This window comes from Triturus cristatus, chromosome 7, assembly GCF_964204655.1.
Source record: "Triturus cristatus chromosome 7, aTriCri1.1, whole genome shotgun sequence".
NCBI classification, from domain to species: Eukaryota; Metazoa; Chordata; class Amphibia; order Caudata; family Salamandridae; genus Triturus; species Triturus cristatus.
Window position 1 is genome coordinate 174,848,143 of NC_140590.1, and position 24,723 is coordinate 174,872,865.

General features: G+C 45.2%; 1 protein-coding gene across 1 annotated transcript in view; it reads left to right on the forward strand.

Annotated features, from left to right (window-relative positions):
• Positions 1-579: 579 nt before the first annotated feature.
• LOC146809155 (IgGFc-binding protein-like) overlaps positions 580-24,723 on the forward strand; it is a 108,094-nt gene continuing 83,950 nt past the window's right edge. The window contains exons 1-2 of the mRNA XM_085615955.1: positions 580-676; positions 14,220-14,273. Of these exons, the coding sequence (XP_085472081.1) occupies positions 14,222-14,273 (52 nt within the window). The 5' untranslated portion in view covers positions 580-676; positions 14,220-14,221. The remainder of the gene's footprint in view (positions 677-14,219; positions 14,274-24,723) is intronic.

The window sequence follows — 24,723 nt, forward strand, 5'->3', positions numbered from 1 at the left end:
TGAGTGCACTCTTCTTTGAGTGTCTCTCCCGTGCACTGAAGCCCCTGTCACTAGAGTCCGGCACTCGCTGGTGTCATGTCAGCTTATGCCCTCGGCCCAGCCTCCTTCCTAAAGCGCATCCTTTCGTGAGTGCACTCTTCTGAGTGCTTCTCCCCTAAAGCTCCTTCTGCCTCCCTCACTTGAGTGCACGCACTCGCTGCCCCCTTGCCTGTTTGTGTCCTCAGTCTCCCCTGTTCTCATAGCGCCTCTCTCCTCGAACACCTGCTCTCCTGAGAGCACTATTCCTGCACTGAAGCTTCTTCTGTGTCCCTCACTGAAGTGCAGGCTCTCCCAGGCCCCTTGTCTGCTCAGGTCTGGGGTCTTCTTCCTTCCTCGAGCGCCTCCTTCCCTGATCTCAAGAGCCACTGACAGCCACGGGGCCCCGAAGGAAAGCGCGGGGCTCTGAGTCCCACAGACGCCCATGGATTATGTGAGGTATGCAGGGTGATTGCCCCGCGGCTTCCTGCCCGGTGCCCGGTGGGTGTGTGCCTGGGACGGGTGTGTGTACACTGGTAAATCTGGCTGCACCTGTTTCCAGGTGGGCGTCTGCTGAGACTGCATAACCGAGGTGTCTGACAGCGCTATCTATAAAAGGCTGTGGGTTGGTCTCTGCGCCTCAGCCCGGGCAGCCTTGCAGGTGAGTGACAATACAGCGCTAACATCTCATATGAGCCTGAATTGCATTTGAATGAAATGGTCGATCGCTTTATTTCGATTTGTAGCGCGCGCTGGACAAAAACACCCATTCAAGTAGAATTTAGTAGACGATTTTCGTAGAGGTACTCTGTAAAGTAATATGAAAACTTAGACATTAATGGCTTGCTAGGATATTTAAAAAAAAAAAGATTTTAAAGAATGCTACACAAGAATTGCCATTCCTTGCTTAATTTTCCTGCCAGGCAGGGAGGGGGCGACCCCTGCTTCCACAGATGAATCCATCATGTCTAGTGAAGCTGCAACGAACATTTAATTGGGGCTTGCTAGGCACACATATTTTACGGCCACATGATGATATGTGTTGCACAAGATCACGGAGATGACGGTGGGTAGCCGGAACTCACGCTCAGGAACCGGTCAAATCAACACGAGTTCAAAAGTAAAGAGCAATATGTCATTGCATTAAGGCAACGAGGGAGCAATGAAGGTTACTGCACCGTTTGGTGGCATTTGTGAACCCTTGGCAGTGACATCATTTTATTTTTCCATATAACAACTTTCATTAAACTTTCAAAAGGCGATAAAAGTAAGATAGAGATGAGTGCAAGTGTAACAAAGCGATAGTAATTGGAAAACACACAGTAACTCCTGGGAAATGACCACATGAATGTATAGTGAAATATGTTTGTATGTATTGGATCAGGGAGTGCTGATCAATAAGGGGGTGCAACAGCAACCTGCAAGGGCGGGGAGGAGCTCTCGGGGGCAGATGAGGGAGCAGGACGTGGAATCAGGGAGCGGAAGGCGGTAGAGTGGAGGAGAGAGACAGACACTTCGGTGGAATGCTTCTGGAAGAGCAGGGCCTTCAGCTCCAGTCTCCACCGGGGCGGGAGTCTGATTCTTGGGGTGTACCGAGCCCACCTGGCACCTTGCCCTCTTTATCTTGCATCTCTTGGTCCCCAGTGTGCCAGGAAGGATGCTGCTTGATTCATAGCTCCCCCCTGAGCTATTGGCCAGACGCCCTCATTGGCTGACCTGCGGATGCTGCAGCGACCACCACTGGGACCAGGCGTTGAGTGTGAGGGGTTCTAATGTGGACCACAAAGAGGTCTTGGATGAGGGTTGCAACCCCATATAGTAGGTTCGCCAGCAGTGCTTAAGTTGTGCTGGTGTTTGCCGGTGCTTCTGTACACTGGCATTTGGCGGTGTTATTTTTCAGGTGAGCATATCGACCAGTGTTTCATCATTCAAAATACATTACTGCCTAATAGTACCAGCCATCCAGGGTACTTTGAGCAATGGGGGGCATGGAATAGTCCAAATGATCACACACAAGCGTGATATTTGTAGCTGTGTTAATGCTGGGAGAGCTGGCAGGGGCAACGGATGGCGCAAGCTGCACTGGCTTCTTGTGAAGCGTCCTGGCATTTACCTTTTTCTTCTTTTTTTTTTTTTTTTTACAAATTAATTACTGCTCCCAAGGGAAAGCAGGTGGGTCTCTGGGACATTGTTGCTGCCAAGGTGGGAAAGGACTAGGGAGTTCAGCACCACACAGGTTCCTTCTTTGCAAGACGGACACATCAGATGCAGTGAGGTAGAAGAATGAGGCGTGTGATTTTAGCAGCAATGTAAGCTGCCACGTACACACAATAAGAGCTCTTGGGCCAGATAACTAAACATTGTGACTGGCACTCTGTCATGTCCATGGTGTAAATCAGGCACCGCTTGAGGCAAACACCTCAGAGCACAGTACAATGAAAGCGCTTTCTGGAGGTAGCAGTGTGAGACAAAAATGTTTGTGCATATAGGTTGTGTGGCATCTCGTGGTGGTGAAGAGTTCTGTTCATTTTTGTGCCATTGTGTCTTAGTGCTGCATTATTGCAATGTGATGTATTGCACAGTGGCATTTGTGATGCATTCTGTTTTGAAGGTTTCATTGCTATTGTCCCTGTTATGATTTACTTGTGTTGCTTTGTTAGTTTGTGAATGTTATTTTGTTATGCTCTGTTGCTTACTTCATATATGTGAACACATGTCAGCCAGAAGTGGCACATTACTTTTAATTATATGTGAAAAGCAACCATTACCCACTCTCTATAGTGGTAACAAAGCGCTTCTCTAACTCTATGGTGGTAACAGCGCTTCTCTAGCTCTACTTCGGTGGTAAAATCGCAGTTCTCTAGCTCTTCCATGGTGGCAAAATAGCGCTTTTCTAGCTCTTCCATGGTGGAAAATAGCGCTTCTCTAGCACTTCCATGGTGGAAAATAGCGCTTCTCTAGCACTTCCATGGTGGCAAAATAGCGCTTCTCCAGCTTGTTTACAGTGGTAAAACTGCGCTTCTCTAGCTCTTCTACGGGGTAAATTAGCGCTTCTCTAGCTCTTCCACAATTAAAGAAACTAGTCAACCCAAACCTGTGGCAGAGACCTGTCTTAAATTAGCACTTACAGTGCTCACGTTGTCACAAGGTTCTTGATGTTTACAATCTGTTTTAAGGCTGGCAGACAATCTCCACTGAAATATCCTAAGGTGTGAAGTTGACTTCTGCATTTTTGCTGAGGATAGCCTGACATTTTTGAAGGGATTTACTAATCCGTGGGCTGAGAATGCCTACCCTATCTGGCATACTTTACGTTTCAATGTTTAAAACATCCTTGCTCTGTCAGTGATCCGCATTCCTGTCCTGCCGCGCCCTCTGTTGCTATTAACTTACTTGGAAAGCGCCTGAATTCAAAGCCTGCCCTGCAACCCCTCTACTGCCGTTTCATTACATGGAAAGCTACCACAGCTCTGCCAATGCACCTCACACCTGCCTCAGGACCCGGAATACTATGAAAGAGTAACACATCTTCTCAAATGTACCTCACAGAAGTGTACCAAATGGATCATGGGCCCCAGGCAAGCTAAGAAAATGGGTCCCTGTGCCCTCTGAGTTTGTATTAAAATAGTCATCACTGTAATGCTGTGGGCCCCGAAGACCCTTCAGCTCTGGCGCCAGGGCACCAGCTGCACTATTGAGAGCCAACGCCCCCCGCCGTACCTCACAACTATATACAACACCCACCCAATTACATGTAAAACTACCACAGCTCCGCTAATGTACCTCACTCCCAAAAATCGCACTCCTGCTGCGGTCCCGCTGCCCACAAGGCGTCTAAAGCGCAAACAATGCACCTCGGCGCTACTCGCATGATCCTCTAAGATTATTCAGGATCCTGCAAGGCTAAGTCAGTTGAATCTTTTCCTTCTGAGTGCACCTCAACCATGTTCCAACGAGCTTCTCTTCGAAAACGATGGAGGCACTGCTATTATACCTCAGTCTTACGCTCAGCATCTCCGCGAAAACAACTTCAGCTCTGCCAAAGCACCTCTATCCTGACAAGCAGCCCCGCCCCTGTGCTGGAGCGCGGGAACGCGCACCTTCCCTTCAGGCTCAGAAGAGGCGCTGCGCGCTCCCTCTTCCCTGACCCGGACACGCCCCACTGCCCTCTGGGGACCTTGGCATAACCCTGAGCACCGCGCCCTGAAGCAGCAGGAAATGTTGTTTGGCACGCAGCTCCGCCAAGATACCACAATCTTGACAAGTAAAGCAATGCTCATATTTCAGCACTGGCAAAGCAAACAGCACCTTTCCCCTGCGTGAGCACGACAGGAATGCTCTCTGCTGATGGCGGTGTCACGAAAAGGTGTTACGAGGTAGGGGCGAGATTTACGACCGACCGTCACAGGCAGCCAGCCATATGTGCTTCGCTGCATTGTGTGACCACGAGAGAGCAAAAGCGACATATCTACAGAAATAAGGCACGCGCCTCCCCTTTCTAGAGTGCTGGCAAGCAACCAGGCAACCCTGTGCCAAGAAAACACCTTTGTGCCATAGTGCAAGGGTGTTTGTGTGAGTCTAGCATATGTTTTGCACTGGAAAGGCTCCCTTCCGGAACAAAATTCTATGCCTAGATACGTTTTAACACTTTTCCTATGTTGTATATGTGCTGTAAAGTGCAGAACACATGCAAATTCAGAAAAGAAATGAGATATCAAAACATTTCTTCTAATAACACCTGCTTTCAAGTGGCATTAATTCTTGATGCAAAACCCGATCTCCCATTGTTAGTAGATAGGGTGTTGCATCAAAAAGCATGGGTGGATGCATGGGAACTTCTTTGAACCCATGTAACGCCCCTTTGACGCTAAGTAATGCAAAGCATTGCTCCGTGCTGCTTTGGATTAATTTCATTTTCAGGAACAAAGGTCCCTACAGTCAATGAATAGAAAATAATGCTCTGGAGACAAGAATAATATCCAGGAGTAATCAAAAATGGATATGTAGTACACTTTTAATCAAACATAAATAGGTGTGTGGAAGATGAACCCCACTGGGATAATCTTCAATGTATGTTAAAAATATGAAAACAAACAGGCATGAGATATTAAATGATCATCAGCTGCATCCATAAAGGGAGTTCACTTATTTACATGAAGGGGAACACAACTGCACCCAGAAGTCATATACACATAAAAAGGAAAACAAGGAAAGGAGTAGAGAGGTACCACTCAGCGAGTGGTGGAGGTGGATACTTCCTCCCGGTCAATTATACATAAACAAAAGGGATCCACCCATGGGTATAAGAGATCTCCCGATTACTCAATATGCATCCCACGGTCGTGGAGAATACACATTAGTTGTTTAAATACCCCTCACACACCAAAAGGGCCCTTGGTGTCATGCTTCATCATAGGGGTCTTCCTGCCCCTCTACGGGACAGGGCGTGCTGCGACCTACGACTACGTGGGAGCACTGTTGTTAGTGAGACAGCTATGTGTGATGCGAGGGTGTGAGAGGAAGGGTCTGGAGTGAATTAAGGAGTGAGTTAAAAAATACCTGGCTCTCTGGACTTGAAAGATTTATTCTGCCGTTCGAGCTGGTATTAGTAAAAGGTGGGGGGAGGAGGGTGTATGCCTCAATGAGCTATGCCTCCTAGTGTTGTCGACATGTTTCGAAGCTTCCCCGTGCTTCTTCGTCAGGACCTTAAGGATCCCTTCCTGCCACTAACTGTGTTGTGTTAAAACAAAAATTGTAAGAAATTAAATGAAAAAGTGGAAGTAAATAGCCTCCAAGAAGTCGTAATGCCTTAATAGGTCTTACATAATCCTATTAACCTAAAGGGAATAAACATGAGATAAAGGCATATTAGTTACGTAGGAGGTAGTTGAATCCGTCGTGTGAGTACGGTGATCTGAAAAAAAAGTGCAGAGTACTGGTCTCTTAACGATATCCACGGGGAAGCTTCGAAACATGTCGACAACACTAGGAGGCATAGCTCATTGAGGCATACACCCTCCTCCCCCCACCTTTTACTAATACCAGCTCGAATGGCAGAATAAATCTTTCAAGTCCAGAGAGCCAGGTATTTTTTAACTCACTCCTTAATTCACTCCTGACCCTTCCTCTCACACCATCGCATCACACATAGCTGTCTCACTAACAACAGTGCTCCCACGTAGTCGTAGGTCGCAGCACGCCCTGTCCCGTAGAGGGGCAGGAAGACCCCTATGATGAAGCATGACACCAAGGGCCCTTTTGGTGTGTGAGGGGTATTTAAACAACTAATGTGTATTCTCCACGACCGTGGGATGCATATTGAGTAATCGGGAGATCTCTTATACCCATGGGTGGATCCCTTTTGTTTATGTGTCATATGCACATAGACTGTTTACCTGCCCAACTTAAGGTAGGGCGAACATCATACATTTTCACTACCTGTGTCTACCATGTGATGCTCGACAAACAAGGTCAGGGAAATGCAAAATGGTCCCCGTAGAGCGAAACAAATCAAACTACTGCTTTAAAAGTTTTTCTTTAAACAAAAACGTTCAGTAGTGGGTGCTTCAATCATGGCCCCCCTTGACCTTCATTGCTGTGAAGGGAGACACCAGAGTGGAGGCTCCCCTCACAGTCCTGGCATCCCCGAAAGGAGACGGCTATTCCAAATAGGGCAGGCCGTCCTCTTCTAGGGTAGGGTAAACTCCTGATGTACTATCCACCAAGGTCTATAAAGGCCCCTCTAGTCTAGTGGATTGAAAGGGACCATTTGCCCTGGGTTTACAGTCATCTCATTGTAAGACTCAAAGTAGTTAATATAAGGCTGAGGTCTAGAGAGGACTATTGTTAGACCTGGCATGCTTGAGGTAGTGGTTCCCTAAATTATTTGCTTTTTTCATGGGTTTTGGTGATTGAGTGACTGCACCCACCTGCAAGGGGATGTCTGGGGGAAGCATAGGAGCTCCTTTACCCCCTCCAGAGGGCTGTTATCAGGGGGCTCTGCGCCCGCGTTTGTAATATGGTGCAGGCGCTAAGGCAAGGGATTCCCTCATTTGTATGGGGCCACACCCCATAACAATGAGGAATGCCCTCTGACAATAGTGCTTATGTGTGACAGCGCTATTGGTATTACAGAAGGGGACCCAAAAGCGTCTGTAGCCCTTTCTGTAATACCAAAGTGCCCTGGGGCAATCAAAGCGGGCGCAAACGCCCGTTGCGCCACTGGTCCACTCCGGTAATATGGCCCCTGGTAGTATGCATTTTAGAGAATGACTCACTGACTGTCAGGATGTGGATGCTTTAAAGTCATATCAGATACCTACTGAGGACGAGTCGAAAGGAAAAAAATCCTAATACAGGAGGTTGTCATTCCAGGATGTCAAAGGGTAGAAGTCTGATTAAGTAACATTTGTAATTTGGTCCTATACTGCCATCATGGAATTTAGGTGACACTAAAATAAAAAAGATCTAGGCCTTCGGTGACATTTCAGTGATTCTTTTGGTAACATTTATTAATCCCCCAGTGGCAATATATGAAAATATTACACAGTTACCTGCTATGTATTCATTGGGTTTTTTTTCTCTCTCTCTCTCTCTCTCTCTCTCTCTCTTTCTCTCTCTCTCTCTCTATATATATATATATATATATATATGCGCGCACACATATAAATAACTGCTGTGGAGAGCTTCACCACTGCTAGGATTATGTGGCATAGAGGAACAAATGATGCGGCAAAGAATGCAAATTAAGTGCCACAGTTTCTGGCAGTGTTATTTTCATCCATTTGAACTAGAAACAACATTTTTGTGGAATCTGCATTTGATCATCGTCAACCTAAAATCTTCATTTGACCTGGTCCCCAGGGACAAACTGTGGTCCATTCTACTAGAAATGGGGGCCCCTCCCTTCCTCTGCCACCAGATGAAACGGCTCCATGAATGTAATTTTGCCCAAATCAGGCACGGGAAGAATGGTGAGCTCACTGTCCCCATTTCCATAGAAAGAGGAGTACGACAAGGGTGCTTGCTGGCCCGACCCTTTTTTCCTTATTTATTATCAGTTTAGTGGAAACCCTGACCTCTGGGAGGGTTATAGATGCCCCTAGGCTGGCGAACCTCAAGGATCCTGCCTTGATGTTCGCTGACGAACCTCAAGGATCCTGCCTTGATGTTCGCCGATGATACCCTCTTACTATCTAAGTCCCCTATGGGAATACAGAGGGCTTTAGATATTTTCCATTCATTTTGTAAAAGCAGGGGTTTAGAGATAAACACACAAAAAACTAAATACATGGCTTTCAATATAAGAAATACAACACAACCAAACCCCCAGCTAGACGGGAAACCACCGGAGAAAGTGACCATTTTTGAATATTTAGGGTTAACACTTACTGAGAAGATGGAGTGGAGCACACAAATAAAGAAGGCCAGCCTTAAGCTGGCACGGACAACAGGGGGGTTGGCCAAAACGCTCAGGAAGTGTACCCATAAAACAGTTGGGCTAGTGATGGAAATTTACAAAGCTCAAACAAGGGTAGGGAGCAGAAATCTGGGGCCTTCGGCCAACCGACACCCTATCTAAGAATGAGAATTCCTTTGCCAGGCAACTCTTAGGCCTCCCAATAAGTACTCCACCTACACCACTTCAAATGGATCTTGGAGTTGGTCCAATTGCGGAGGAAGCCGCCCTTGGAACCCTACTACATTGGCGACGCTTATGGAGTACCCCAGAATTCAAAGCTTTCAGAGCAGAGCTAAAGGAAGTGCTGAGCCTACAAGGAGCTAGCAAAATCCCATGGCTGGCGTACATTAAAAACTCCTTAGAAACTATGGGGATGGGCGGCCTATGGGCCAACGCTGAAGGAAACAGCATGTTAATATCCAGGAAGGCCCTGTCAAAGATTTTTAGGGAATATAAAATTAATCAGCTTAAGAGGAACCCCGCGACTGGTACAATGACTGCATCCTTCCTAGAGATTAAAGAGCAGTATACCCTAGAACCTGTTCTTGATGTTATCCAGCCTCCCCTTGTGAAAAAGCTGTATCTACAATTCAGGCACGGAGCATTGCCGTTTCGCGCCTTTACAAATAACTGGGGGGGGGGGGGGGGGGGGGGACACTCTAACTCAGGGTTGTCCGGCCTGCAACCACATTTCGGGGACAGTCCAACATGTACTGTTTTTGTGTCCGGCATACAAGAAGGCTAGACGTCGATGGCTAGTACAGATATGCAGAAACCTTGCAACAAATCACTGTACAGGATTTTAAAATATGACACTAGTATGCACATTGTGTATTCTGTCTCCCGATACCTATTCTCCATGTGGTGTGCGCGCCGAGCTATTTTTAAATCAGGGTCTGCTCAATTTGATCACTCCATCACCTTTCTGTGATTTTATATTGGTATCATCCTCACCCTTTTTAAACCTTAAACGCCACTAATGTCTATTTAAATGCATTTATTACATTTTATAACTTTTAATTGGAATTCTTTGATATTATATTGCACTGGCACTTTACCTTTGGAATTTATATGTATGAATTGTGACATATTTTTCACTTGTGCTTTTATGGTCATATCGGCCGAAATAAAGAATTCTTGACATGACTTGAAATCTGTTTTTAAGAAATTGTATGTCAAATTATGTGGCAAATGTGGTAAATCAAAAATTATGTGGTAAATGCCGCAGCCACAGAATCACATAAAGCCACAAACTTTCACCTTTGGGCATTGTTTTATCAGAAATGTATTCCATTCCATTCGATAACTTTATTTCGGTCATAAGGACCATAAAAGTACATAGTCATAAAAATCACAAAGAGTATTCACAATTGAGTCATAAAATTGTACATAGCTATGCAGTTAATTCAAGTGTCAATAAAAAAGAACTGTACAATTAAAATCCTATTGGCCATGGTAAAGTGCATTTTAAGTTTTTCTGGGACCTAGTCCTGATCAGATGATAAAATACAATACAATCATGAGTTAAAAAGGCATAGTTTAAAAAAAAACATTACCAATTGAACAATTAAAATTAAGGGAGTAATACCAGGATAAAAGGAATGGAATGAATATGAATTACTAAAATCAGGGTTACAGGTTTAGAAAGGTCCACCGTACATGCCTTATTGAGATTAAAAAGGGAGATACAGCAAAAACAATGGGGCATGAGTGTCATACTTTAGGACTCTGTGTGCCACGGCACAAAGTATTAAGCCTAGGTTCCTGCATAGTTGAATAAGCCAGCGAGGTAGTGTGTAAGCGGGGCAGAAGAAGAAGACATGTAGCTTTGTCTCTTCCTTGTAGTTACAGGCAGGGCATCCACCAGATTGGGTTTTGGACCATTTATTTGAAAAGGAATGGAGCGGGTAAGTCCCTACTCTAAACTGCACATACAGTTTCCTTGCCAGAACTGGTTGGATGTCATTCAGGAAAGCTTCCATGCTGTACTCATCTTTGATTTGTAGGAATTCGGCTGTCAGACGGCTGCAAGACAAACTTTCCTGGATGTCTGCAAGTTTGTACCTTCTAAAGGATCTCACCAGTTCCAACCTTGAAGTTAGAGGGCATGATTCCTCGCGAGATCTCCATAAATCTGCTTTACCAAGTTTGTTACAAAGATCCTTTATATGTAAAAGCCAGGGTATTTTTCTGGAACCCATGATACTCAGTAGCTCTTTAAGCTTGGATTGATAGGTGGCCAATTCCGGGGTGACCCATAGCCTCCGCCAGAAGGTTACAGGTCTGAGGGCGGTCTCTTCGCTAATGGGCCTAATAGCCAAATCCAGATGCAAGGGGGTGAGGGGAGTACTGGGGGGAAGACCTTACAACTGCCTCATAAAGTTGTTGTCTACCTTGTTCAAACTGGTAGTAGAGCAGTGCCCCCACGATTCTGCCACATACAATGTAGCACCCCTTTCTTGAGTTTTATAGATTAGACCTATTGGCCCAGCTGGATTGAATGAGGAGGTTCTGTATAATTTCACAAGTCCTCCCACTGTCTGAGCTAGCTTAAGGCTTGCCTTGGTCATCTGCGGCCCCCATTCCAAGTGTTCTGTCAGGGTGACACCTAAGTAGTCGAAAACCGACACTCTTCCCAGTAAGGTGCTGTTCAAAGATGGATTAGAGCGAGACTTGTTGGCAGGATTGAAGACCATGTATTTGGACTTCAACGTATTGATCTCCCCCCCTCTGGGATTTACAGAAGGCAACAAAGCTGTCGAGCATACTCTAAATTCCCATGGGCGACTTTAAAAGTAGCCCATGGGAATCCAGCGTATTCTCGATAGCTTTGTTGCAATTTATTCCCTAAACGGAAAACAAACCTACACTTTCTAATCACAAACAGCACCAATTGCTAACTGCACTTTGAAGAAGACAGCACTTTCAATTGAACTACCCCCAAAATATACATGTAATATACATATACATAATGAGTAACGTTTAATATGGTCCTCTCCTCCTATCTCTGCGCTTTCTGCCTTCGGCCTCCTGGTTTATGATGTCACCAGAATCCACCAATGACCACATCGGACAGTTACTTGTTACAAATATAGATCCTTTACAAAAATATATATTTATATATTTACATACAAAGAGATATACACACATACAACCATGAATATGTCCATGTATATTATAGTTACGTAAATGATATAAACTTAAAGTATTATAACATAAGGTACGGAGATATCTATATGATGCATAGGGCTTAAAACTTACATGGTTTTAAAATAGTGACACCTATTACTTATCAGCCGTGCAATGTGCTGTGCGATGCAGTGACTCTCAATGTAAAGATAGGGAAACGTACATGCAATGTAGTGATTCCCAAGGCATTTAGTGTCCGTGATGTAGGGGCTCTCAATGTAGAGCTCGTGATGTAGTGGGAGTATACAGATTTTTTTACCAGCTGCAGTGGCATATGTAAACGTTCTTGGTGCGACGAGGCTCTCCCTCGATGACACCTTTCATAAAAGACTATTTTTGATGCTGAATGAATCTTTCCTTTACATTTCTACTGATTTGTAAATGCTTGGGGCATTTTTCAACCAAACATACTGGTTTTATATGCTTTTGGACTTTTTTTGATTGATAGAGTAGAAATTAGGGCGGCTTATATGGAAAGGACACTGGCAAGTGGCCGCTGAATCATACCCCGCCCGCACTGTATGCCTATGAATCCGATGGAGGATTTATTTTTACCAGCAACTCAATGTTATCTGACAATGATTCCAAAACCCTAGCATAGATTTTACTTAACTGGGTCTGGGCTTGGCACAGTGCATTTTTTGGTAGCATTTTCTATCCAAGGCGGATGGCTATAGGTCCCCCCTTGTCTTTGTGATATATTTTTTAAAACAATCCACTATACATTTTTTATTCTTTTGTCCCCTTTATCAGTCTGTGAGGACCGCTTCTGAGACCGTATAGCCCTAGCTCTCTTAAGAATGGTTTTAGTATTTTATAGTCATTGGGAACTTATGAAATTTGTCTAGCTGTTTTAATTTTATCGGGGGGGGGGGGCAATCAGTATTAGGAAGTGTTAAGGGTAGTGTGTGTTTTTGCCATAAAGCAATTGTAAAGCACTGCATTCTTGCTCTGTTTGCAATATACCCTTGTTTAGCTCTTTCAATTGTTGAAAGGCTGTCTGAAAAGATCCGTGTTGCTTTTATGATTTACTTTAATCAAATAAAGTTTTATGACTGACTGATTGATTGATTTGTAGCCTTTTTGTTGGTCTCTGCTTCCTCTTTTACATTCACTAGTTGGTGATTATTAGCTTGTACCTCTTATTGTCTGTCTTGGATCTTGCACCCTTCTAACTGTTGCTGATAAAGCGGCTTCATCTTTGTAGCCCCTTGCTTGAAGTAAGGCATATTAATTTTCTTCTGGAGAGTCCCTCTAGTAAGATGTTGAGGGAGCTTAGCCAGAGTGCATATTAACCTGTTCACCGACTACTTTGGTCTGGCGTTAGCCAAGATCTTTTGATTTTACAAAAAATATATATGCATAACTATAATATAGTTATTTAAAGAGGCTTTCTGTCAACCCTCTACTTTTATTGGTCTGTTGTTGTGTCTTTCATATTTTTCTAAAACCCACTACACCATCCAACATAGGGCAGTGAGTCAGCCCACGTCAGCCATTGGCAGCTAACGTCACATTGAGGGATTTGCCTTCTCCTATTTCACAAAGACACATCCACGCACAAAGCAGTTCCCTTCAGGGATTACTACAGCAGTGACTATCTTTTGAGACCAAAAGTATGTTTGACATCAGTCATCCTTTTCATATTAGCATACTGGCGAGGGCCCTGCAACTTCCCCAACAATAACGATTTACAAAAACCATGAAAAAACAAAAAAAGCGTTGACAAGCAGCCAATGCTGACCTACTGGCTCATTTCCCCATGGAATGCTTAGTTAGTAATTCATACAAGCTGAAAATGCATGTAATGATCACATTCCCTGTGCTTTCTTACCAATATCCTACAATCACCCATGTTTACCACAAACTGTGCTCACACCAGAGATCCTTTGCTGCATTCACAAATGTAATCTCATGCCCCTTGTGCATCTAAGGGTATGGTGTGGTCTTTGCCACTAACTAGCCTGTGTTTCTCTTTTCACCTGTGCTCTCCAAATATGAGGTCCATCATGACCATCCGGCCTGTTATTCGGTTCTCTGGCTCTAAGGAACAATGCAGTCATCACACCTTAGCTCCTGATGTAGCCTGCATTTCTCAAGCCTGAGATCCATGATTCTCAGTCCCCCCTCTCTCCTCCTAGGAACCATGCAGTCCTCACAACTGATCTTCTGAGGCAGCCTGAACTTCTCAGGCCTGAGATCCATGATTCCCAGTTTCCCCTCTCTCCTCCTAGGAACCATGCAGTCCTCACAACTGATCTCCTGAGGCAGCCTGCACTTCTCAGGCCTGAGATCCATGATTCCCAGTTTCCCCTCTCTCCTCCTAGGAACCATGCAGTCCTCACAACTGATCTCCTGAGGCAGCCTGCAATTCTCAAGTCTGAGATCAATGATTCTCAGCCACCCCCTATCCTACTAAGAAACATGCAGTCCTCACACCTGAGCTCCAGAGGAAGCCTGCACTTCTTAGTCCTAAGATCCATGTATTCCGCTCTCCAACATGTTTCTGACTTGTATATTGTCTTTCCTAACCCCCGCGTTTCTTCTTTTTCAGCAATGGGTGACAATAAGCTCTTGCTGCTATGGGCCCTACTAGCCGTCCTCTGTGGTGAGTATAAAACAAAATGTATTCAGCGGAGGTGGAACTGCGGCTCTCACTTCGTGTGGGGCATGTAGAGTTTATATGTGGCAATTACACAACATGCGTCCAATGATTGGGCATTAGAGACATTTATTGTCCAAAGCAGAATGACCAGTTTCATGTGTAAAAAAGGTCTAAAGAGGGAAAAGTACGACACAGTGATCCCTAATTACATTTGTGCAATGTTGCAGAGATTGTATATCAGTTATACCCAAGTAAACATATTATTCAGCAGCTGAAGATTCTGTGCGTACATAACATATTAGAATGAAGGCTACCACTTTTCAGTTTTTACTTATTTTTACAGATAAATACAGAGAGAAAAACATGTTTCCTGTATGCATTTATTATTAAAAACGGAAAAATACAGGAAATTGGGCTTCTTTTGAGTGACCTTCCGTAAGTGAATTTATTGTGTGAGAGTGCTGTGCCAATACTTTACACATTGCCTCTGCTAATATTTACCTGCAGGTGTATTAGATATTAGATCTGGCTGCTTAATTTGCTAAAACACTACAGGCCTTCAAAGTATGAGCGCTCTTTAGACAGTTAAATACATGTGGAAATATACCATTTTACAACTTCAATTATTCACAGATTACAAAACAAACATGACTAAATACTGATAAGATGGCCAAAAACTAAATATGGATAAATACAGCCAGAAATGTTAAAAAAGAAATACTATAAAACCGTGAGTCTTCATTATAATTGATAAGAGGGAGTGTAGATTCCTTGCTATGGAATGCTAAGCCCCTCGAGCCCGCTGGCCCTTCATAGAGCTGCACTCAAAGCCTACTAACTGTCCTGACCGAATCTGCCTGTTTTTTTCCCTGGGAATAAACTCCACCTATGTTATGTTATTTTCATTTATACAGCGCACAGCTACTCGGAAGTGTCCCGGCGCTATAGACCGCTGGGGAACCCGTCCTGGCTATCCCTGTGAGATGGTCCCTTTCTGGGTATCTCCAAGGTGAAACCAGGCATCCCCGGAGTCTGTGGGGGGCCGTTGTAGAGATGAGGCAAGCTTAATGCCCAGAGTTGCCGAGTGTGTTCCTGGTTAGAGTAGGTACCGAGGCGAGAATTATCGAGTCCGTTTTGACCCTGGTCCACGACCCTGCCGCGTCGGGAATTAAACCCTGGTCCCTGGCCGATTCTCTGCTTACGGATCTGCCACCTCTAACCAGTGAGCCACACCTATCCACCTATTATGTGCTCTGTTTGTACCTGTAATGCTGAAAGATGTCACAAGCATCAGATTTGAGGCTGACACAGGATCCACAAAGGCATATTTTTGACCTTCTTGTTACTTGATGTTACTTTTTTATTGCATGTTCTTATTTATTTTTACAAAAACAAATTCAAACTAAAAACAAGAATGTAATGCAAGATATGTTACCTATATGGAACACTGGAAAAGTGGTTATTGGTTCCATTCAGTAAAATGAAAAGGACACACACATTACATTAAGGTCAACTTAATTTCTTTTGCAAGAACTACACAGTTATAAGATAGACCCTAATTTAGTCTAATGTACTTATGATCAGCATCATCAGCTGAAGCAGTGCAACACCTTGGCTTCCATCACTAACCAGTGCTTTACATAACAAAATATAATAATTCTACAGAGTTTTTACAGTAAACAGTTTTGACAAGGAAGCCAGTTTCAGGAAGATCTCACTGTATTTCTGGCCAAAATTCAAGTGGGAAATGTAAAAAAAAATTGGTTTTGTTTATAACTTGCCTCTATTTGTGGTTGCGGCCCTTCTTAGGGGGATTTCCCCAAAACCTTTTGCTTTTTGTCCTCCTGGTTTTTGCCCACTCTCTTTTCATGAACTTATGTCTCTGTGCACTTTCCCCTGTGCTGCAGTGGGAAAGTGTGTGCAGCCTTCCTACACGTGCCAGGACAGGGTGTTTACTTAAGTGGTTTAGGTGTCGGACCTGTAAGTGGCAGGTGAAAGAGTACACCACATACCCAGTGCGGGGGCGACACAGGTTAATGGGGGGGATACAGCACCGGTTGTGCCCCCCCCCCCGAACAGCCTATAAAAAATGTCTCATGCCCAGGTTGGCCTGGCTCACTCCGTGGCCATCCTTGAGGAGGCTGTTCCCTACCACCACATCAAGGTAGATGAGGGTCCGTGTAGGCTCATCTGCATGTGCACTGCCCGGGTAGAGACGAACACCCATGTTGGTTTTCTCTACCAAGGGGGTCGGCTCTACCCATGGAGAACATCTCCTGGGTGTGGCTGATGTCCTTATTATGGATATAGGGCCTGGTGCACTTTCCCACTGTCAAGGCAGCGTGAAAATGCCAGCGCCCTTCCTACACGCGCTAGGAAGAGGTGCTTAGCCGCAGTTTCTAAACATAAGTCAGGCCTGCCAGTGCAGGTCGGTGTGTGTGCACACTCGCATCTAGGATGGTGGTAACCCAGTGCCCAGCCTGCCAGTGCAGGCCAGTGTGCGCACTGGCACATGTGTCTAGCCGGCCTTTGCAGGCTGGAGGAGGCGCATTTGCACCAATGGTGTCCCTGATTATGTGTCCGGCCTGCCATTGCAGGCTGAGTTGCGCACTTGCACCAATGGTGTCACTGCATGAGTGTCAAGCCCGCCAATGCAGGCTTAGGTAAGCCGTGGCACTAATGGTGTCCCAAACATTTGTGCAGTTCCCCATTGTGCGCATGGGTGTGCATTGGTATCAATGGTGTTTTCCACATGCGTGGCCATTGCAGACTGGTGTGTGTGTTATCCCACTAGTGTTACTGGACATGTATCCAGCCTGCCACTGCAAGCTCGAGTGCGCTTTGTACCGATGATGCATCTGAATACGTGACTAGCTCCCATTGCAGACTGGTGTGCGTGTGGCATCGCTGGTATTGCTAAATTCATGTCCAGAACTGGCACAGATGGTTTCTCTGAATTTGTGTCCAGACTGCCACTGCAGATTGGTACTTTGGGCTGAAACAGTGGATTGCAGTGGGGCAGCTGTAGCACGTTTCCTATCACTGCACTTGTAGTGACGACCCCTTTCCAGTGGTAAAGGTGGCTTTGTCATGATTTGATTAGAAATGCCACTACTAAAACGTGGGCGTTTCTCTGCTCAAACTTTTTGTTGTGTACCTTTGTGCTTGGCTCCAGTCCATATTGGGGGATGGGTGAGTACATATGGGCATTCCCCAGGGACAGCTATAAAACACTTGGCATGCTACAGGAACGACAGATCTCTGCCACTTGCGGTCGTAGAAAAAGAGACTGGAGGAAGAGGTTTTGACACTTGGCCTCTGGAGCCAGGTCATGGCCCCACTAAGAATTAGGGTCTGCATTCCATGACCGCATGGCAGAGAGGACTGAAATTTAGAGGAGACCCTTTGAACCACCCCCAACTTCAAAGACACACTGTAGTATAATTACTGGTGACACCAACCCGGCCAAGTACCAAGCATTAGGCGTTAGACTAACGCATTTCAGTGTGGTGATCAGCATCACCGCACTGAAATGCCAAGTTACGCATTATAACGCCTCAGCTGTCAAGCTAGGAGCACTGCTATAATAAAGCACCATACAAGCTGCAGTGGCTCTCTGGCTCAGCTATAGTTCAGCCCAGCTGCACAGAGAGTGGTGTGCTACAATGTAACAATAAGTTACAAGTACACCTGACAGCGCAACGATATCCCTAACTTCAGAGGAGGACGGGTCTGAGCCCAATTGCTACAGAGTGCGATAGTGTTAACTGACAAGTGACTGTAGGCAGGTCTGGCTCCTGCCGCTGGACAGGGTTGGCCGCCGCGGGATGTTGGGCAATCATGGACCTGACCACACTTTGGCTGCCGCACACAATCATGGCTTTCTTTTGGTAGAGCTTTCACGCCTGCAGTGTCTGACAGCTGCTACCGGACCCGACCCCAACAGCACCTTCATGGCGGCATGTGTGCAATCAGGGCTAGACAGTTCAGAAAATGGAAGTCCATGGTGCTGTGCAACTCTTGAACTCTTGAATTCCATATAATTTTCTTACCCACAATGTCCTGCACACCTCACACACATTTTCCTCACATTTCTGTGAGGAAAACTTCTGTAATCTGCATTGAGTCACAAACTTCCTACTATACAGCATTCCCCAAAGTCTCCCGAAGAAAATGGTACATCACTTGTGTGAGTGACTAAGACCCTTGCCACAAAAGGACCTATAGCGATATGTGGAGAAATTACCAATAGGGGTAGTTGCGAGATTTGGGGCGGTGCTCAGCCACCACCCATGGAAACCTGCCAACCACAAGCATGTTTGAAAACTAGACAACCAGGGGTTTCAAGGGTGGGGTGCCTTGAATGGATCCCACTAGGTGTTTGTACCCACAATGCCCTGCAAACCTCAAACTTTGCCTTAAATCATGCATTTCATTCTATTTCTGGTTAAAAACTAATAAGCCTGAGACAAATTTTAAGCGATCAAACCATGTCACATGCAAAAAAATGTTTTGATATCCTAATTGACACAACAGCAAGTTATAAATCAACATCTGAAATAAAAGGAAACGGTTTGAACACTGCGGCCTAAGCCATGCATGCCCGATCAACACAAGCGCTACCAAGGCTTGCCTTAACCACACATATGCCTTAACCATGCATATGGTTAAGGCATATGCACGGTCCGGAATGGGTGGGCCCAGGAAGAGGAAGGATCGGGAAAGGACACGGTGAGGTAAGTGGGGCTGGATTTTTGCCCTGATGGCATTTTAGGGCTGAGGGTGGGTGGCAGGTGTCGTGGAAAAGAGTTAAGTTTTAACCACGTATATGTCTTTGTCATTGTAAAGAATCTGCTTTTCACAAAAAGGACACACCCAAACCCTCCACTCCAACCTGGGAGGCAAATGTACCACTGCTTACCACCCCTGGCACAGCAAAGACTTCAACACAAAACAAACAGCACCTTTTGAAAAGGGGTTTTATTTAACAAAATGCAGGGAATTTTAGAATAAGGCTTGGGGTTTATTACACAATGCTCTCTAAACAAAGGCTCTCTCAGATGCCAAATGCACAAGATTCAAATATATGTTGCAAACTATAATCTAAATGCACGAATAATACTGATTAATAAACAAGCAGCAACTGATATAAGATAAGACACACTGGACGTCCTGCAGGAGATCAGAAAGATATATATATATATATAAAGGTAGCAGAGGATTACTCTGGATGTGCACCTCCCACACCACAAAGAAAATACCTCAAATGATCAAAGCCACTGGCTAAACATCACAATGGCAATAACCAAAACTTAATACATCACCTGGTGCAAACACTGCATCTGCATCTTAGGCCACTTCTGGTTCAGAGCTCAGCAACCAGGGTCCACACTCCAAGATAGACGCTTCCGCCCTCGCTCGGATTCCAAACTCCAAGTTTCTCAGTCTGCAACCCTCAGCTTTAAACACACTAGAAGATTCGCGAAAGACCTCCTGCCAGCACCAGAGGAATTTTACCAGAACTGGCCAAGTTCCAAGCAAACACCCTCATGGCAGTAAGGATCTTTCACGTCCCTTACTGCATTCTTACATCTTCCAGCCTCTATCTTGATGAAGCTACTACAAGGCCTTCCAGAGTACATTAAACAAAAGCAATCGCTAGAAAAACAGAAAGACCTTGAATGTGAATAACCCAAAAAACTTGCAAGCACTGCTGTGCACGCAGAAATAAGGCAAAGTCAGACATGAGGCCATGTCACAGCCAAAAGTCAAAGGCAGAGAACAAGATGACATGAAGCCATGTCAGAGCCAATAGTCAGAACTCATAAGCAAGGCAAAGTCTGAAAACAAAATGACATGAGGTCATGTCAAAGCCAATAGTAAGAATTCATCATTCTCATAACCCAAATAACTTGCAAGCACTGCTATGTGCGCAGAAGCCATGTCAAAGCCAATAGTAAGAACTCATAATTCTCACAAATGTGCAACACAATGCACATATGTGCACCACTGCTCACAACACTTCGAAACCAAAGAGTACATTCCACACCTCTCTCTCCCTCTCACACTTTCAAATCCAGATACCACACCTTCTATTCCTGGCAAGACTATTCTACTATGTGACAGCTCCCACTGAAAGACAGCAAGATTACAAGAAAGAAGAGAAGCAGGCATATGCAGGACCATCCTACATTAAGGCTAGGGCAAAATAACACACTCAAGTCAGTTAAAATGGTGGTAGTTTAAGGTCATCATAGGGTGTCAAACCACAAGAGTAGCTTTTTTACCACAGTCATACATGCCTTAACAACACATATTTCATTGTAAAGGCATGTGTGGTAAAGGCATTTACATGGGTAGAACTTGAGTGGTTAAAACCGCATTGAACCGGCATCCGCGGTAATGGCATGCAGGGTTCCAGCACACAACTGAAATACGGCATCACAAGGAACCGGTTTTGAAGGCCATGGAGCAGTCTTAGGTCAATGAATGATGCCAGGTGCTCTTACTACAGAATTCTTTCCAGATCAAAACTGCAATCGTTTTCCTTTTGCAAAAAAGCCCCTCACAATATTGTGATGCTTCTGTGTGCTTTCAAACCTTTTCCATTGGAAATCTGCCTGAGAGGTACACACTGACATTTGGGACATGCTGTCTTTTAAAAAGAGACAAAGAAGACACACGGCCTAAAAACAGAGACATACACAACATGCTTCCTTTAAGAAAGCACTTTAAACCCCAGCTGCAGGGGTGGCTGGTGGCATTTGAAAGTGGTGAGACTTAAACAATTGTGGTACTTCACTGTGGCGAGCGAGCCTGAAGCACCTACGGGGAGTTCGGGGGGGTTCCCCGCGAGAAAATTTGGAAAAAAGAGTGGGCAAATGGTGCATTTTCAAGCAAATTTGAGAAAGCAGGAAGGTGTCAACCACTTTGAGGTCTGATGACAAGGCAACAGAGCCAGACAGCAGGCACAGCACTGCAAACAGTACGTGTCTTTGACCAAACCAACTGAAACAGGCAGCTCGAACATGATGTCACTCACTCTGCAGCACAATACTGCATCACTGCTAGAGAGACTCAGCATTTTGGTTTTCAGAAGGGGTCTATGGCACATCCCAGCTATTACATGTATCCCTACTTACACACATTTATTGATTTATACCGCCTTCCTGTATCCCATTACCTCTGTGCCTAACTATACCTCACAACTGATCCTTTTTTCCATATCTGTGCCTGGTACCATTTTCTCCTCTTTTTGCAATCACAAAAGCAATCAATTGCTCAACATTCCCACACTAATCAGTATTAAAACTAAATTATCAGTTACAAAAAGACACACTTTCATAATTATTACATAATCACAATTCATATAAGCAAAAACGTGTTACAGTTCATCACATTTTTGTATAAACCACTTTAACACTCTTATTACAAGGAAAGAAGGGTAATTATAAGGTTGCTTCTTGTCAAGCAGGTTATGTGCTCAGGTTCTATAGCAGCTATATTCTGACTTTGCTGAGCCATAAACCGATTCTGCACCTTACCCCAAAAACCATACCTCAAATGTCTACCAATCCTCTGCGCTTTTTCTGTGCATGGCGCTACTCTCTGGCACACCAGTTCACAAGTGATTCCAGACAGGCCCACCTTTCCAGGCTGCCCACCATTACAACAGAGTAAAAAAACACTAGCTCAGCAGTAAAACACTTCGGTCCAAACTAGGATCCCCTCGTCCACATTCAAGGCCCGTGAAGAAGGACCATGGTGAGATCCTCAGCTCAGAAAGAGCATCATGTCAAAACGATAACAACGAAGGAATATGCAAGTGGTTCCAGACAGAAACAGCGTTAAAAAGACAAGGACACACATATTTCCATTTTAAAATTAAAATGTTCCATACATGGATGCATGCGGCATTATCGCAGACAGCCAGTGGCAACAATACTCACTCAGGTGTAAACATCCCTCACTGGCTCCTGCTGGAGCAGAACAGCCTTATCCTCCCAGCTGCTACCTGTGCCTCCCCCCCTCCATTCTCTCTCCCATCACTGGTCCTTACCTGTCTCTCCTCTCCACCTCTGTATCTCTCTCGGGCTCAGGAGTTATGAGACGCTAACAAAATAAGCGGCAAGCTGTGACAGGAACTGCGTCATATTGACGGGCAGTGACAGTCAGAATGGCTGGGTTCCAAAGGACCCAGTGCATGTCTACGTTCGTCCACGGCCCCGTGAAAACCTGCGATTGTAGAGTGCCCCTTGCATGTACAGTTTCTATACTGACAGAATGCCAATGGGTGTTCAGAATAATTGAGCACGCGCTTTACGTCTAGGTTAATAGAGTCCAGGACGAATGATTGGATTAAAATCTGCTTGTTGTTAGAGTCCCAGTGCATGTCCATGGTCGCGGTAACCCACAGCACCTATCTAAGTTCAGAAAGCATACTACGGTTTTGGGTTATTGATTCTGGTGCATGCCCAAATACGTAGAATGTCAAGTACAAGTTCAGGTCCATCAAGTGCCCCAGTAACAGACAAGGTACAATTTTGCTCAGCGCATACCTTCTTGTATAGAATGTCTAGTGCCTGCCTTTGCTCACAAATTGGACACAGAAAGCGTAGGTTACTACAGTACTCAGCGCATGCCTAAATTGACAAACATGTTAATCCACCTCTGGGCGAAGGCTAGGGTGCGGCACTGCCACTAGAATAACAGCTGCACCAGCACCTCGGGTGGCTGTTGGTGTTGCAGTAGGGCCTTCGGTGGTAATAGCAATACCAAACACGTCGCTACACCACGGGGTAGGGTGAGGTGGGTATTGCATGGCACATTGGTGTGGGCCTCAGCTTACTGCACCCCCGGGTGGCATCAAGATTTCAAGAAAGAGCAAGGTGTGGAGGAACCAGGCTCTGGGTATGAGCAATGCTAGACAATTTGATGCATCACTCAGTGAGGTCGAAAGACTAATGGGCACAGTGGTGACAGCGACACCCTTCCTATCACAGCACCTTTCCGCGAGTGGTAAGGGCGAGACAAGTCCGCATCCAGTCACCTTGTGTCAGCTTGGGGCAGATGGCTGCCATGGCGCAACTATCAAAAATACTGATCTTTTGGTCAAACATCTTGCATTGCTGCCAAGCCCGCCTGTGGAATGTAGATTCTGAGTTAATCAGTCAGTGAACTCTGTTACAGGTGGGGTTTGAACCCACTGCACATGAGCCGTTACTCTGTTTTTCTGAGCCGCGCCCTCCCCGCTCCTACCTTAGATATACAGCGCTTGAAAGCACATAGAAATCACCACTTAATGAAGACTGACAACAGATTATTTATTCCAGGTACCCTCGGCGTAAAGATGAAATAGACATAACGCTGTTGTGACTCTGGTGACAGTCCTAAAACCGCTACCTTCCACTTCTAAACTTCTAGAACAGTCTCCCATAGAACCCTTAGAACCTCTTACACACAACCTCTACTACGCCACACACCTCTGTGGATTCTAAGAGTGGAAGACCACATGGGGCGAGCAGTCACGGGCGGGTGGGTTCGCATGCGCGGGGGATGGGGAGAGATTATATACATATATATATATATATATATATATATATATATATATATATATATATGTGTGTGTGTGTGTGTGTGTGTATGTATATATATATATATATCAATGGGGTAGTCCTGTAAGTGAACAGGAAATGATGTCATAGTGTTTCCTTTACAGGCAGTCTTTTTAAACGTCAAAAATCATGTGACCAAACGACCGTGATCAAGGTATACGATGATACCGAAACGTGTTGGTTAATGGTAAATCTGCATTGGCTGCTAAGAGAAGATGATTTCAAAATAAATGAAGATTTGAAGAAAGTTGCTGGAGTGCGACCTTTTACTTCCACAGGGGAGTGTTGTGTGCATTAATTGCGGTTTGGTTCAACCGCGTTGGTTACGCACCTCTCATGAAGCGCCTGGAACCCGGGAAAAGTGAACCGCTTTGGATGTGATATATATATATATCCTGACGCGTTGTAGGCAGCCTCCCTCCTCCTGGTCCCCTAAGCCAATCACAACGCTGGCAGCGTTGTGATTGGTGAGGCGCAGGGGAGAGCGCCCCAGCCAGGGCCATTTTCTCTATGTAGGCTGCATGCAGCAGCCTACATAGAGAAAAAGGGGGAGTGCGCATGACAGCTTTGTTCGGCCCTGGGGCCGACCAAACAGTCAGTACCCACAACAGTGGGCAAGCCACTCCGTCCAACCGCCCTCCCACAACCAGGCACTTCTGCTTTCTCGCAATGCGAGAAGCAGAAACATAATATGGTAGTTTTACCATTTTATGTTTCTGCCCTCTGGCACTGCGAGAAAGAAGTGGGGCGACGCCCCCATGGTGGAGCCGCCACTGCCCAGCTGTATGTGTAAGATTTCACCCGAGCCAAGTGTTCTTTCTCACTGTGTTTGACATTAT